Raw genomic sequence first — 16,252 nt, forward strand, 5'->3', positions numbered from 1 at the left:
TGGCAGAACTGGGTCTTCTGCTCAGCATCTGGTGTGACTCAGAACCTGAGCTGCTTCTGGGTTCGGACCTGCGGTTCTGAAGTTTCATGTAAAAATCAAACATCTCAGTGATTAAAGAACTTTTATTTAAACATTTCCACATTAGTTGACCCAAACGGTCCAAAACACACCAGAACCACGACCCAAAGTTAAACCCAGCTGAATCTCAGCAGCAAAGTTGGATCTTCGGATCTTTCAGGGGTTCTAGACACCATCGGAATATTCAGTCATTTTATCGGATCAGAACCACGAGTAACTGAAACAGGGTGTAAAGAGTTCAGTTCTACATGAAACATTTTTCATTACATGGCAGCAGAACCAGGGCCCAGTTCTGTTACTGGTTCTGTTGAATCTCTGAAGTTTTTCTGGACCTCTTTCAGTCTCTGCTTCTCTGGAATTAAAATCTTTACATTTTCTCCTCATTTTTTGGCAGTTTTTTTTTAATCTTCTGGATGTTGTAGTATTGAACGTTCCAGAACCGCTACAGAACCTCTCCAGAACCTCCAGCATCTCATCACTGTTTCACCTCTAGGCCTCGTTTGGGTCGTTAGTCGTCTCCTAAAGCACTTCTGCCCCGCCTCCGGTTCTGCATCTTCTCATCTGGATCCTGGTTCCCCTGCAGCGTTTTATTCTGAGGTTGGTCTCGTCGGGTCTGGATCTTGGAGCCATGCTGCTTTGATAGCAGTTAAAGGTTCTGTTAGTTCTGGGCCTGGCCCGGTCAGCTGGGGACGCCTGCACCACACAGACACTCTCTCTGCTGGCTCCTGAATCCTCACAGAGCCGCTGGGCTTTTGTTCTGGTCCAGTCCGGGTCGGTCCTGCTGTTTGCAGATGATCCGGAGGTTCTGTAATGCTGATGCAGAACCGGCGCCAACAGAGGCGACAATGATGGATTCTGGTGTCTCTCATTTTATCAGCTGATCAAATTAACTCTGATAATCAGTTACATGTCATGAATCAAAGCTCAGGACGCTGATCAGAACCGCAGTCCGATTTAACTGGGTCAGGACCAAAAAACATGTTGCAGCGTCTCCATCAAACAGTAAATAATGTGAAGGCACAGAGCTTCTTCTTCTTCTTCTTCTTCTAGGCGTCCTTCCTCCACACCTCCTCTCCAGAGATGTACGTGGTTCTGACCCGGAGCGCATCGTCGAGCAGAACCAGGTCTGTGGACAGAGGGAACAAATATTATTAAAGCGTCCAGCGCTAACCAACATGAGACCCGATCAGAACGCTGGACGTCTCTAATGGTGCGTCCTGAGCGGTAAACGGGCCGCCGTAGCCGCGGTCCCCCAGAATTCAACAATCTGAACTTCCTGTCAAACCGCGTCTCAACAACCAATCAGGGGCCAGCTGTGGTGACGGAGCGCCGCGGAGAGACAACATTATGAAGGAACGCTCGTTAGCGCTTTGTGTTTTAATTTAGAGGTCCATTAAATCTTTCGTCTTCCTCTCGTAGCTCCAGAACTTCTGTGGACGGGCGGCTAATCCGTCTGAGCTCCACAGCAGGGACGCCGGCGCCGTTGTTCTGCTTTCCCCATTAAATGCAGCACCGTGACCCGCTTGGTAAAATCCCAGTCCGCCATGTTGAACGCAGACAGAAGCCCCTCCCCCTGATGACGCGGTGACGTCTTAAGGCGTTTATACCTCACGTAAAAGACGGATACGGATACGTGTGGAGTGTTTGATACGTCCTAACCGTCGATTTCGTCCGTATTTTGACACGAAAATTGGGAGCTTACGATTACGGACGAAACGGATCAATACGGAGCAATACTACCGGAAACGGTGGGGGCGCTATTGAGTTTGTAGTACAAAATGTCAACAAAATCACAAAGAAGGTTAAAATTCTGGGCTTTAAACAATGGCGGGATTCTAGGAACGACTTGCGGAGCTCGTCTGCAACTACCCACACATATGATGTGTCGTGTCCGGGACACAGGGACAAACAAAACGTTTATTTACGGAGCAAATACAACAAAATCACGTCTTGGACCGTCACCATGGTTGATCAGTGACGAATCATTGGCGCCCAGCACTGCCACCTAGAGGAAATATTGGTTATTGCGCACCTCAACGGACGGAGGTATGAAGGAGTCAACGGATAGAACGTACGGACAGAAATACGGATGTGTAGGCCAAACGTATGAATGGGCCTTTACTCGCCGCGTCGGTCAGAACGCACCATCAGGGAACACCCGGTGTGAGATCCTGAAAGAAGCGCCGACCCGGACCGGAGTTTACCTGCGTCGGCGCCGTAGTCCAGATTGCCCTTCTTCTGGCTGATTCCCAGCAGCTGGGCCGGATGCAGCGAGGCGGCTTCCAGAGCTTCTTCCACGCTGCAGCCTGATGGAGACCAAGGTGCAGAGAGTCAAACATCTGTCAGAACACCTGGACCGGGACAATGGGCCCGGTTTGCCCCGGGACTTTAAATTGGGTCAGACTATTCAGTTAAAATCGACACCAGTCCAGAAAGTCCACCTGAAAACCCACCAGAACCAACAGTCAGAACCTTTGGTTGTCCTCACAGCAAGCCGTAAAAGTGGTACCGCTATGAAGAAGAGTCGGACCCAACACAGCGGCGCCGTCCTCTATCCTGACCATCAAACCTGGACTTTAGGCCCAGCAGTGACAGCCTCAAGGTGGGTCTGTTTATCACAGACTTGGATCATGGACCAGTACAGCAGAACCTGTCAGGTGGCCCTGAAATGCCAACGGGCCCAAACCGGAGCAGCCGCCTGGTACCAGAACAAGCAGCTTAACCACCAGGAGCAGGAAGCCAGAAGGTGGCGTCAAACACGGCTGAAACCAGGAAGAGCATCCGGTGCTGGAGCTCCTGACACGCGATGCTGGAGACATGCAGCAGAGATCTGAGCTGCTCCAGAAACGGTTCTGATCCAACAAGCCGACCGACCAGGCCTCAGTCTGTGTACTCAGCCAGTGACCAAAGACTAAAAGACTAAATCCTGCGTTAAGAGATGGCGGCATAACGCGCCCAGCACTCGTTTACCTCAGCATGTCTCTGTCACTTTGCTGCTGGTCCGCCTGAACCCCCCCCCCCCCCACTGGGGGTGATTAAGGACATTTCTGTTCTGGTTGAGAAAAGGTTGGCGTGTGGATGGGAAATGTGCGTCCATGCATGGAAAATAAGCTTCTCCAGACGAGCTGAGGTCCAGGAAACAGAGGAACTCACCTGAGGCCTGCTTGAAGTGGCGCACACACATGTCCATGGTGGCTATGCTGCCGCTGAGCGTCTTGGTGCCTGAAACATGGACAGAACCAATTATCACCTCAAAGTTCTACAGCTTTATCTTTGGAAAATGGTGAATCTTCTGGATATCAAAAGGAACATTATCCGTCCTCAGCGTCAATTAAAGTCCTTTAAACACCTGAAGACAATTAGGCTACATGAGTTTCAGTAGCGCCCCCTACATGTGCAGTACCACAGGGCCCGGTATGGAGCCCTGAGGTACTGCGGATTGGGTCCAGTGATGGTTCCCCACTGACCGGGTGGGAGGCGGGACGGTTATTACAACCGGTCAAACCTGCTTTTATTACAACTTGTAATAACTATAATATTAATAGTTAATGCTCTTTATGTTCTTTTTGTCCTGCAATTGGCGGGTTGCCGGTTCGATCCCCCGCTCTGACTGTCTCCGTCGTTGTGTCCTTGGGCTAGACACTGCACCCGCATTGCCTTCTGGTGTTTGTCAGAGGGCCCAGTGGTGCATGGCAGCCTGGCCTCTGTCAGTCTGCCCCAGGGCAGCTGTGGCTGCTAACATAGCTCACCACCGTCAGGGTGTGAATGGATGAATGACTTAAACTGTAGTGTGAAGCGCTTTGGAGGTCGTCAAGACTAGCTAAAGCGCTATACAAGTACAAGCCATTTACCATTCACCATTTATGAGAACGTCTTTAGTTAATTGACTTCTGCTGGTTCCAAACGCTGGTGCCAAGAAACGAGAACAGATTATTTCCAGTTAGTTTCCGGATTGGTTTTAACATATTTAAGTGTTTTCATGTTCTAGCCCCTCAGTATCTGCTTCCTCCAGCAGGTCAGTCACTGCTGGTCGACCCAAAGCCAAACAGGAAGTTAGTCTAAGCTGTGCAATAAGCTGCACTCTCCTTATAGTTATCAGGAGAATCCTTTTATTCTCCTGATAACTCAGCTGCGTTTCCTGCCTCCTGGTGTTCAACCATACCAGTTTATGGGGGCTCGTCCGGGATGCACCAACTAATAACCAGCATGTCCTGATGCATTCCAGGAATCCAGGAACTGCAAACAGGCTTAAATCAGAGGAAAACAGACTTCTGTTCAGTTTTTTTCTGAAGATGTTTCCACACCTATCCATTAGTCAGGTCTGGAGGCTCTGATCAACCTGCAGGTGGAGCGTTGCTGTTTCTAAGCACATGGAAGCCCATCCTCCTAGAACCAGTCCAGGTCAGAACCAGTGACCCACCATCACTGTCCTGGTGGTTAGAAGCTAATGTTTGGTGTGAGTGGAGGACTTGGTCTCCTGGATCATGATGAGATGCTGCTGGTGACAGTAGAGCAAGAAGTAAAACTAAACGATCCCCGAGTCCTCCGTCTGCACTAATCCAGTTATGAAGGCAAACAATGTTGGAGGAACTAGAACAACTGAGTATATAAATAACTTTAACTGGTAAAACTATCAAATGAGGACGAGAGAGAGCCCGATGAGCTGTTCCTCCTTCCAAGGCTGCTACTAGCCAAAGGTTCTGCTGACAGGGCTCGGTCCAGTTGGACCTCCTCAGACCGAAGAAGTTTCTGGGAGACGAGAAGAAACCAGAACCCGCCCAGAGGTTCTCCTCGGTTTCGTTCTTTTGTAATAAATCAGCAGGTTATAGAAGCGGCTGCATCGCTTGGTTCCCCAACAGCAAACTGGGATTAACTAAACATGCACAAAAAAAAATATTGATGAAAAAGTATTCACGCCCTCACAGACCTCTGCAGCTTTCGTCACACTGATACGCTTCAGAACCAACAAACCTTAAAGAGATAAAGAAGCAGTTTGACACTAATGATCATTTATTAAGAAATGAGTTTCTCCAAACCATCTTGGTCCTGTGTGAAAAAGTAATCACGCCCTAAACCCAATAACTGGGAGGTTCATCAACAGCTGCAATAAAGTGAGAACTGGTTCTGGGTCTTCAAGTAGAAATCTTGAAACCAGCGTTTCCCTGCATGAGCGTCTTGGTCCAGACTTGGACTAGACCGCGCTAACGTCTTCATTTTGTTTTTGTAGCCAATGAGACATTGACCTGCTGCTGAGCTTTGGTTCTGCCTCAGAACCGTAGTGATGGTTGGACCAGAACTGTTTTCATCATTACAGCCAAACGGCCCAGATCCTCACACTGCCACCACCGTGCTGGGACACACAGCTCCAACGGTACCACTAGTTCTGACTGGTTCTGCTACACGCTGGCAGTAATCAGAACCTGGAGTGAAACTGAACCCAGAAATGTGGTTAATCAGAGCTAAGTCATGATTTCGGAGGGTTGCTGGTCCCCAGAGGAGCGGGTCGGGACCTGGTCGGGTAGAACCATATCAAGTTTATTGTTCCTGGGTTCTTCTAGCTCCTCAGCTGTGTAAGGGGAACCGGGTCAGGAACAATCAGCGGGTCATTAATGAGCCGATGGCTGTTATAAGTACTGATGTAAGGCAGAAGGAGACCTGAAACGTAGGCGTGGAGACCCTGGATCTCAATGACCTGCTGGCCCAGAGGGTGGCGGCCCGGAGGAAGACCCATGGCCGCGATGGCGTCCGTCACCAGAACCAACCCTGATGGAGACACAAAAACACGTCAGTCCTGTGGTTTTCCACCTCAGGCTCTCCATGCAACAGAGGAACACGGCTTCAGCTTCAGCTCTGAGCCGGTTACGTCCTGGGAATCGAGTCTAGATCAGTTTCTGAGAATCACCCTCACATCCCACACACCTAAACCCAGAGCATCATTATTATTATTATTATAATCATTTTTACTATGATGATCATCATTATGATTATGATTATTATTATTATTATTATTATTATTATTATTATTATTATTATTATGATTATTATGATTATTATGATTATGATCATCATCATCATTATGATTATTATTATCATTATTATTACTATTATTATCATCATTATTATTATTATTATTATTATGATCATCATTTTTATTATTATGATGATCATCACTATTATCATCATCATCACTATTATTATCATTATCATTAGTATGATGATGATGATAATCATCGTATTATTATTATTATTATCGTTATCATCATCATCATCATCATCATCATCATACTAATGATAATAATAGTGATGATAATAATAATGATAATGATCATCATCATCATCATCATCATCATTATTATTATTATTATCATCACTATTATTATTATCATTATCATTATTATCATCATCATCATCATCATCATCATCATCATCATTATTATTATTATTATTATTATTATTATTATTATTATTATTATTATTAATCAGTTGCCTGCAGCAGCAGAGGTGCATCATGATTTAAACATGTTTGCATGAATAATGTCAACTTTAAATACAGCTGCTCTGGTTTTACAATAAAAAAAATTAACAAAAAACAGATTATTGGAAATCTGAGGATTTGAATTTAAAGAAAACTACATCTGACAGGTTATTTTAAAGTGTCATGTTTTAAATCTGGAAGCAAATCATCTGCAGCGTGAAACAAACATTCAAATTAAAGGAGAATAATTAAAATGAAAATGATTTTCTTAATTTGAGTTATTTGGGAGAAATAAATAAGTGTGTGGGTGAACTGAGGCGAAAGAGGCAGAACCAGCTGCAAACGGACCTGCAGGATGGGCTCTGTGGGCGATGCGCAGGGCGGCCGGGTTGGTGTGGATCCCGTCGGCGATCATCCCGTAGAACACGGTCCGTCCCGCTGGGATCCGGTCGCTGGTCAGGAGGCCCACGATGCCCGGGTCCCGGTGGTGGAACTGGTCCAGACAGGACAGGTCACTCCTACATGTCAGCGGTACCAGTCCTGACCCAGCCTTCGGTTCTGATGACCACTCTGTGAACCCAGAAGGTCCTCCACGGACCCAAACGGCCCGGAGAAGAAGGCTGGGCCAGGAGTGGTCTGGCTGGTTCTGTCTGCGGTTCTCCTAACCCAGGACCGGCGTGCGGCGCCGGCAGCCTGAGGTGAGGTGGGCGTGACTCACAGGCAGCATGGCGTTGAAGAGGTGGGTGATGAAGGAGGCTCCGTGCTGGACGGCGTCCTCCGCCTGCGACAGGTTGGCCACCGAATGACCTGCAGACAACGTCTCTGTGTCACAACGACTCCAGAACCAGAACACCGACCCGACCCGACCGGGACGTCACCTAGAGACACGGCGATGCCTTTCTGGCACAGCATCCTGACCACCGATTGGCTGTGGGGCAGCTCGGGAGCGAGCGTCACCATGGCTACGCCGTCCAGGCCGCCGTAGACCTCCGTCAGGTCCTCCATCCCGCCGGACCCGAAGGTCCGCAGGTACCGCTCCGGGTGGGCGCCCTTCTTCTCCGGGCTGATGAACGGACCCTCAAGGTGGAAACCTGGAGAGGCAAGAGGAAATCAGCCCCGGTGTCCAGAACCGGCAGAACCACCGCCAGAACCGGCAGAACCACAGCCAGAACCAGCAGAACCACTGCCAGAACCGATACCACCTGCAGGCGTCTGAGGAGGACACCCTCGTTCCTCCTGAGGTCCAACCAGGCGTCTGTGTGGGTGGTTCTGAGCTGATTGGACCGCTGAGCGGCACACAGGACAGGTCCAGTCTGACCGGGCCGCTCCAGAACCTTCACTTCCTGCCCTCAGCCTGGTTTCACAGAGTGACCAGAACCCTGACCAACGAGGACACGGCCTCCATCCAGACTGGTTCTGCCTGAACCGGACCTTCTGCTGGCAGCGAAGGATCAGAGCTCAGCAGACACTGACCTTCTGTCAGCAGGAGGTCCAGAACCTCCCCAACCGGACCAGCACACAACCAGAACCGCTCTTAGCAAGGAGCTCAGGGTCACTGTTCTCAGATCTGCTCCACACCGAAGGAACCGAGAAGATGGAGCTAACTCCAGGACAACCTGGAAGAGACGCTGCAGGAGACCAGAACCTGGGGTGGAGGTTCTCCGTCCGACAGAACCACCAGCCGGAGATATTATGGGACGGTTTGGACCAACGTTGATTCATGGGTCAGGACGGCCTAGTCAAAGTCTAGACCTGAATCCAGTGGAGAATCTGTGAGACCTGATGTTCTCAGATGTTCTCCATCAAGATAAACCCAGACCTGCAGCTGGAGGAGGTTCTGCAGGGTTCTGACTCAGTGGGTCAACAGAAACATCTTCTCTTCAGATGTTCCTTTGTAGAAGAGCCCTCGGCTAAGGTTCTGCTCTACCTGGCGCTGACCCGACCCAGTACAATAAGGGTTTTACCAGAACCAACGAAGGAGCGGATGGTTCTGGTGAAACAGGATCTTACCAAGAACTCCAGCTCCATCTGGACCTCCGTCATGAACCTGGACCTGAGGCAGAACCTGAAACACCAGAGATTGTAGACAATGAGCTTCGTTCCTGGACCTGAGGCCCGGCGCTGCAGGAAGACGCTGCCACCTGGTGGTAGACGGCGGGAGGCGAGGTGACCAGGGTGGGGCAGAAGGACGTCACGCCGTGCTCCAGAACCTTCTTGGCCACCAGAGAAACTCCAGCTGCGACGTCCTCGGTGGGCTGAGAGAAGTCGACGCCGTAGCCGCCTGCAGGGAGAAGAGCGGAGACCATCAGACGCCCGGCGATCGTCTTCTGCAGGAGGTGCTGAGATGTTCCTCACCGTTGATCTGGACGTCTATGAAGCCCGGCGCCACGATGCTGCCTCCACAGTCCACCAGCCGGTCGGCGAAGCCCTGCTCGTCGAAGAACAGCTTCTCTGGATCCAGGATCTTCCCGTCGCGCACCCACAGGTCCTCCCTGCAGACACAGACGGCTTTCAGGTTCTGGTGACACCATCTCAGCAGACACCTACACCTGGAAAGGTTCTTCAGCTAGAGATGAAGATTTATCTCCGGTCACTAAAGTCTGTCCTGTTCTGCTCAGACATGTTCCTCATCCAACACCTAGAAGACCTCCTGACCCATGAAGACCTCCAGCTGCTGGTCTGGTCCTCTTCCAGATGCGTCTTCAGGGGTCCACCAGTCTCTGCTGGGACGGATCAGAACATCTGGCAGGTCCAGCAGGACCCTCCTCTTCCTCAGCCAGGTCTGGAGAAGATGTGGTCCTGAAGGCAGCAGGTGTTGCTCTGGAACCTCTGCTGGACGTTCCTCCATCAGAGGAGATGATCCAGACCACAGTCCAGCCTCCTACCATCTCAAAACCTGGCTGCTGGGACTGGAGGGTCCTTCTCCACCAAACATATGGAGAACTGGACCATCTGGTCCATGGTGGTCCATCCCAGAAGCCTCTGAGTCAGAAGCTGAACCTCCTCTGAGGAGATCATCAGGTTCTTCTCTGCTCCGGTGAATCTGGTGGATTCTTTCTGGTCGGACGCTGATGTCATCTGGACCGGATCCTGGTTTGGTCCAGGCTGCTCCCTGAGGTTCCTCCAGGTTCCTTGGAAGCTTTCAGGACGTTCTGCAGAGGAGGAACTGTTTCTAGCTGCTGAGGGACCAGAACCTCTGCTCCTTTGGTTCAGAACCTGTTGGGCTGAAGATGCTGATCTCATCTAAGCTTTTGGACATTTTGTTCTCTCTACTGAACATCTGAGGTCTCATAACCGCTCCCTGATCTTCTGAGGATCTGAGGCTACCTCTGCAGCGTGTGTCCTCTCAGGATCCTGCAGTTGATGAACTGGCTGATGGGAGCGTCAGAGACCGACTTGTTGGACGGCATGTTGGTTTCCTGCCTGCCGGCGCCGCAGACGGACCGGACCGGACCGGACCTCTCTGCAGGAACAGAAACCACAGACGCCGTTAGTTCTGCAGCGGGTCAGGAGAACCGCCGGTTCCTCACGGTTCTGGTACCGCCAAGAAGCCAGGCACACCATCAGGAACCAGAGTTTGATCAGCTGACCTGCTCTGATCGGGTCCATTACTGTCCGGCCCGGTTCTGCTGAACTGATCAATTAGCTGACCTTCCCAGCTGACACATCGGTGCCCAGAACCGCAGGTCCAACAGGACCCAGGCTGGTTCCTTGAGGGTCTGGACCTAAGGTGGCGTCCCTCTTCTGTGCATTTCTGTCTGGTTCTGCTGAATTTGACTGATCTTGTCTGGTGATCCCATCCCAAGAGTTCTGCTAGATTTCAGAACCAGGTCCGTTACTTTAGAAATCGGCACCGGGCATTCCTGGGTTCTGAACCCGAGACACGACTTCAGCCAGTGCTGATCATCTCCTTAAGGGTTTGTTACTAATTAATGTTTGCTCTCAGCCAATCAGCTGCCACCAGATGGTTCAACCATCGTAAAAAAACAAGTAGGGGTTCATTCACCAGAACCAGAACCGGCCCAAGAACAAGCTGACTATGCAGCTGCTCCCAGGGCCTCGGCTCATAGAATCCCAATAATAGAAAAACGACATTCTGCTGCTTCTGGGTCGGGATCTCTGTCCAGAGAGCAGACCAGAACCGGTCCTCCTGTGGCTGCTAGTCTTCTCTGCCCCACCACCCCCACTCGCTGGGAACGTGGGGCCCCAAATTAACTCCTGCTTAGGGCCCCATAGGGTCAGAACCGGGCCGGACTGGACCTCTATGCAGTAGAGAAGAAATGTCTAAACAGTGGTTATCAATCTCTACAACCTTTATAGAGTTATATTTGTATATATTTATATTATTTCTGTGTGGAATGTTGTGTGTGTGTGTGTGTGTGTATATATATATATATATATATATATATATATATATATATATATATAGATAGATAGATAGATAGATAGATAGATAGATAGATAGATAGATATGTTTGTATATCGTGTAACAAAAGTAATTTCCCTCTGGAATTATTAAAGTATATCCGCCCAGCTTCCTGCTTTATGGAGCTTTTCTCCATAAAACCTCCTTCAGCGGTGCATCATCTCTGATCTTATCTGTGGATGCACTTTGACCTCTGACCCACAGAAGACTCGCCTTTGATCGCAGCTGCGCTCTCTGCACCAAAGCGCGTCTAAAAGCCGTCAGTTTAAGCATTTATCGGGCCTGACGTCACTGCCTTACCTCCTCGGAGGAATCCGCCAAAAGTTGCAGAAAGGATCCTGTGTGGATGTTCCGTCGGCGGGGACTAAACCCAGAAAACAGCTGCTGCCCTGGCCCGGAAGCAGGATTTAGACCCGGAAGCAGGATTTAGACCCGGAAACCTGCGCGTTCAGCCGCCGCAGATGTTCTCCAGAGACTCCGGGCAGAACCTGGAGGTTCGGGCGGCGGTTCTGGTCGGACTGGACGTGGAAGCGGGTGGAGTCATGTGACGGAACGGAGCTGCAGGTCAGCTGACCGGAACAGCTGCGGGCAGCAGTCACGTGGTTAGAGTTGCTGAGTCAGCCTAAGCAGAAAATGGCTGAGTCATTATATGCCTTAAACATTTTAACTTTAACATATCCTGAGCAAAAGTTTCCCAGCCAATGGCAGCTCCCGGAGGGATCGGCTACACGCAGAGGATGCGTTTCATTGGCATGGATGCTACAACAAATATTAATATAATGACGAAGCTTGATTATTAGGGGCTTTGTATGTGAGAAGGAGAATTTTACAAACTGCTCTGGATTTAATAGGAAGCGATAATGGATTCTCTTTTTGAATCAAATCTGAGAAATAATCTGAATTTGAATCAAATAAGAAATTAATCTAAAATTAAAATGACTTTAAAACAATGATTTTTCTTTATTAAATAGTAAATATATTTGCACTCTAATTATTCCTTGAAAACTCTGAACTACACCACACTCAGCCCCTAAAGCAGATTGGTAAAAACAAAATAAAATAAAGCGCAATATATAAAATATATTTTTCTTGGATATCACACTACTCTGTATGGATATACTTGTCTGTCTTCCTCAGTTTAAATGTCTTAAACAATTTAAAATGACTTAAGCAGATCATGCAGGAATAAATGCGGTTTCTATGATTTGTCTGATCCACGTGTTTTTGCTATTTTCCTTAGTTTATCAGATCTGGTTATTTGTTTCCTTTTTGCAGATAGGATCTTGCATCCAATAATAAAGCTCGGTTGTTGTGATGGTGCAGCAGGTAGTAAATGTTTCCGTTTATCATCAGATATCAGCCGATCTGAGCAGAACCAAATCCTTCTGGGTCATCCTGGTTCTGGTTGCAGCTGTGATTCCTGAGAAAAAGCTGAGAAATGTCTGTCAGACACACCCAGCACCTGAACACCAGAGGGCGCTAAAACGCAACATTAGCTTCCCATGACAATAAAACACTGAAATATTTCCTGCTGGTGCACAAAGGATGGATGTTTTATCTGCAGATACACACAAAGAGCCGCTGCTGTGAGCTAAAGGCCCAGTTCTGGGTTCCGGATGGTCCACCTGCACAGGTGGTTGATGAAGATTTAGACTTTTTTTATTGTTAAAGTAAAAATATTTACTGACAAGCGGATACTCTTTTAAATTGGAAAATGTCAAGTACAACAGAAAGTATTTATTTTTTAAGTTCATGGTAACTAGGAGCACAAATGTCTGGAAAACTTTGCTTGAAAGCAGTCCAAGTGCGCATTAAATCAAGTCGTTAAATGTAACTAAATATATGAATCGTTTTCAACTAAGAGATAAAAATCCTTTACTTGCTGCTGAGAGGAGAAAAGGAGATAATCAGTCGACCGTCCCCCAAAACCTTTGGAAGCTTTACGCTTTTCTTTAATGTGACAAACAAAATCCTTGTTATGTTTTGGCTCTATGACTTACATTCCCTTCAAAAATGATATTATTAATTAGATATTATTATTATTAGTTTCACTAAATTATCATGTGCAGTTTATTTTGTGTGTGTGTTGGGGTGGGGGGGTTGGTTGGTTCTGACCGGGAGCGGTGGGTTACTGCAGCGTGGCCACTAGGGGGCGCCAGAGGAGCTGGATTTTTACCTGTCTCATATTTAACTGTCAGGACATGGTGACGGTTTTAACAAACATGTAAAAATACATTTATTTAACGTTCCCCACTGCAGCTTTAACGCATGTAAAGTTTTGACTGAGAGTTTAATTAATGTCTGAAAAGTCAAAGATTCCTGGAAACGTTGAGCAGCTCTCCAGGAACCAGAGGGGGAATAAAATGTGACGCTGAATCTAATCAGGAGCCATTTATGGCTGCAGCAGCCTGGTGGAGTCAGAAACATCTTAGGTCCTGGTGTTTGTCCCAGCTGATCCATCAGGGAGGACGGTCCACAGCACCCCCCCCCCCCCCCCCCATTCCTAAAAGTCCACAATAAACCACGTTTCCAGTAAATCCAGATACTTCCCCATGTCCTGCTCATTTCCATGGTGACCACTACCAGAGTCTGAGGGCCAAGCGGGGGCCACCCATGAGGAGGGGAGCCCGTCTGGGTGAAATCCCGGCTCTGAGTCGCTGCTTTCTGGGAGAAAAGGCTTGGCAGAAGCTCATCTGCCTCCATCACGACGTGAAATTCACAGCCTCGACGTTCCTCTGACGTCAACATTCCCGTCTGAGAGACGCTTTGTTTCTGGAATCACCAATTCAGAGACCCGGACCGGGCGGAGGCCCGATTCCTTAATCCGCTGAATAGCCAGCCGACAGGCTTTGTGTCTGCAGACACCCTGATCCGCTGAGAGCTGGAGGAAAGTCCTGCAGAAGGCTTAAAGTGAAGACATCACCGAGGATAAAACCTCTCCACCAAGCTCAGCCGCTGCTTCTGCTCTCCAGAACGTCACGTTCATCCATCAGTGGGCCACAGCGGTCTGCAGGGTTAGAATAAAGAACTTTTACTGTACCCAGAACTCCTCACATCCGCAGCTACATAACATCCTGGACATTGGACCCACAGATGGCCGCCTTGCCTTGCGTTACTCCACCTGCACACTTGTGCACTTTGAAACTTGTTGTTTTTATCCAGAAAATACAGCACTTACATAATGACTCCTATTAATACTAAAAAACAGAACTTTTGCACTAATATTTTATTTTTGCATTAATATTTTATTGACTGTCCATGTACAATTTTAAAACTAAATTTTGCTGCTTTTATGTATTTCTTCACTGCATGTGCCCTCTTATTTACTTTTATCTGAATGTTATGTTGTCTGTGTACTTAGTCTGGTAAATATGTCTTGTCTTCACCGTGGGACAGTGAGAAACGTAATTTCGATCTCTTTGTATGTCTGGAGAATATAAAGAAATTGACAATAAAGTTGATTGATTGATTGATTGATTGAAAATGGAGAATAACTGACTCCTTTGATCCGTCCTGGAGGTTCTGTGGGAGCGGGTCAGCGGCTGAGGGTCCAGATTTCACAGATGAGTGCCAGAGAACGGGTCCAGGAAGCCAGGATGGAGGGACATCCTGAGGCTCTGTTTGCTAATGGACCTTTCCAGAACCCGTCTGCAAACAGCCGACACTTACAAGGAGAGGAAATGAACCGACTGTGACAGACTGCAGGTGACAAAGAAGCCCCGCCCACATTAACCTCACACCTGTGTGGAAACATCACCTTTACCTCTGCAGGACAGCAACATATTTCTGTAGTATTAAAATATTAACTTAAAGGGTTTTGTTTAAATCTATCTATTTTAAATCGTGCCTGAAAAGATTTACTTTGTTTTTCCAGACCAAAACATTTCAAACATTTAGACAAAAGTCTAAAAATAAAACAAGAGTTTTTACAGGATAGACACATTGTTGGAATATTTGGGTTTCAGCAGATTCAGCTGCTGATGTTAAGGTTAATAATCTGTGAAGATCCTCCATGACGTTCTGGATGGACGGGAAGTTTTCATCCCAGAACCATCGTTCACGCCACTTCCTGTAAAGCTGCATGATCTTTGGGTTCTTCTGGGGTCCAGTTACACAACAGGACCAAATGTGGAGCTGGACCGGTTCTGGTTCTGCCCTGGATGAGGATGTCAGGACAGGCCTGCTGGGAGAACGGGGATTCCTTCATGTTCTGACTTTAAAAGTCCAAAGCTGGTGCTGATAGTCTGCAGGTCTGTTATTAACAGAGAAATTCTGCTCTTCTCTCACTAAAAGCCCAGATTTGCATGACGGGCTTTTCCTGCTGCTTTCTGGAAGGTTCTGGAGCTGCTGGGCGGGTCCGGGAGGCTGGCAGGAGGTAAACGATGGGGGAGGAAGTGGAACATCTCCTTTCTCCTCCTTTCTCCTCCCTGCGTCTGTTTGCATTCCTCCCAGTTAATGAGTGTTTGACTGATCCCTGCGGGGGGTGTGAGGACGGCCCGGCCCGCCGGGCTCGGCGGTTCTGGGAGGCGGCTGACTTGATGGCAGCTGCAGAGGGAACCTCTGCTGCCGGTTCCTCCTGCGGTCAATCATTCCTGGACCGCAGCAGTTATTAGATCACGTATTAAAGCCACGCTGGGAATGCTGCTCGCATTATTTCACCAGAACCAACCCTGCTCACAACACGGGTCAGAACACGGTGCCAGACACAGAATGATGGGACTGGACCCTGAGCAGAGGAGCAGGGCTTTTATTTTGAAAGGTTGCATAATTCACTGCAGCAGGAGAACAAGGACAGAAGCTCTGTGTTGGATCCCTGATGTGGAACCACCTGGTTCTTTTGGGCTCCAGGACGACCCATCCGGCTCCAGGACCCCCCCCCCCCCCCCCCATGCCCTTTATAGCTGACAATGAGAGCTCCAGGCAGCTGGAGGGTCGGCCTGCTGCTGAACGCCAGGCAGCAGCGCCGCGGCACTAAATTGACATTTTAGCCTTCTGGAAAGAAAAGAGCTGGAAGTTTAACTGTTGCTCCAGTTTAATTATTAGTGTTGCACTGATGCCATTTTTTGGCCCTGATACCGATACCCGATACCTGGCTGTGCAGAATTGGCCGATACCGATACTCTCTGTTTGAAATTTATGTGCCTGTGTATATATGAAGAACTGCATACTACTTAGGCTAGTATAACTTTTTATTGCCTACCTGGAATGGGTAACAATAGTTAAATAAACTTTTGGCTCTCAAAGGCCAAAATACTGCAACATTAGTGAAATTA

General features: G+C 48.3%; 1 protein-coding gene across 3 annotated transcripts; it reads right to left on the reverse strand.

Moving 5' to 3' along the window:
• Positions 1 to 104: 104 nt before the first annotated feature.
• amdhd2 (amidohydrolase domain containing 2) lies at positions 105 to 14,641 on the reverse strand. Of its 3 annotated transcripts, none has more exons than XM_021311609.2 (12): positions 14,474 to 14,641; positions 9,881 to 10,016; positions 8,909 to 9,045; positions 8,695 to 8,834; positions 8,564 to 8,618; positions 7,432 to 7,644; positions 7,272 to 7,360; positions 6,902 to 7,046; positions 5,734 to 5,841; positions 3,232 to 3,300; positions 2,283 to 2,384; positions 105 to 1,204 (listed from the first exon to the last, which is right to left on the reverse strand). In XM_021311609.2, the coding sequence occupies exons 2-12, from the start codon at positions 9,961 to 9,963 to the stop codon at positions 1,125 to 1,127; spliced, it is 1,221 nt and encodes a 406-aa protein (XP_021167284.2). In that variant the 5' UTR covers positions 9,964 to 10,016; positions 14,474 to 14,641; the 3' UTR covers positions 105 to 1,124. The 3 variants fall into 3 exon arrangements, with proteins under 3 accessions (XP_021167284.2, XP_021167282.2, XP_021167285.2); XM_021311607.2 differs by lacking the exon at positions 14,474 to 14,641 and adding an exon at positions 11,280 to 11,543; XM_021311610.2 differs by lacking the exons at positions 9,881 to 10,016; positions 14,474 to 14,641 and adding an exon at positions 11,280 to 11,386.
• Between the last annotated feature and the right edge of the window lie 1,611 nt (positions 14,642 to 16,252).

This window comes from Fundulus heteroclitus, chromosome 16, assembly GCF_011125445.2.
Source record: "Fundulus heteroclitus isolate FHET01 chromosome 16, MU-UCD_Fhet_4.1, whole genome shotgun sequence".
NCBI lineage: Eukaryota > Metazoa > Chordata > Actinopteri > Cyprinodontiformes > Fundulidae > Fundulus > Fundulus heteroclitus.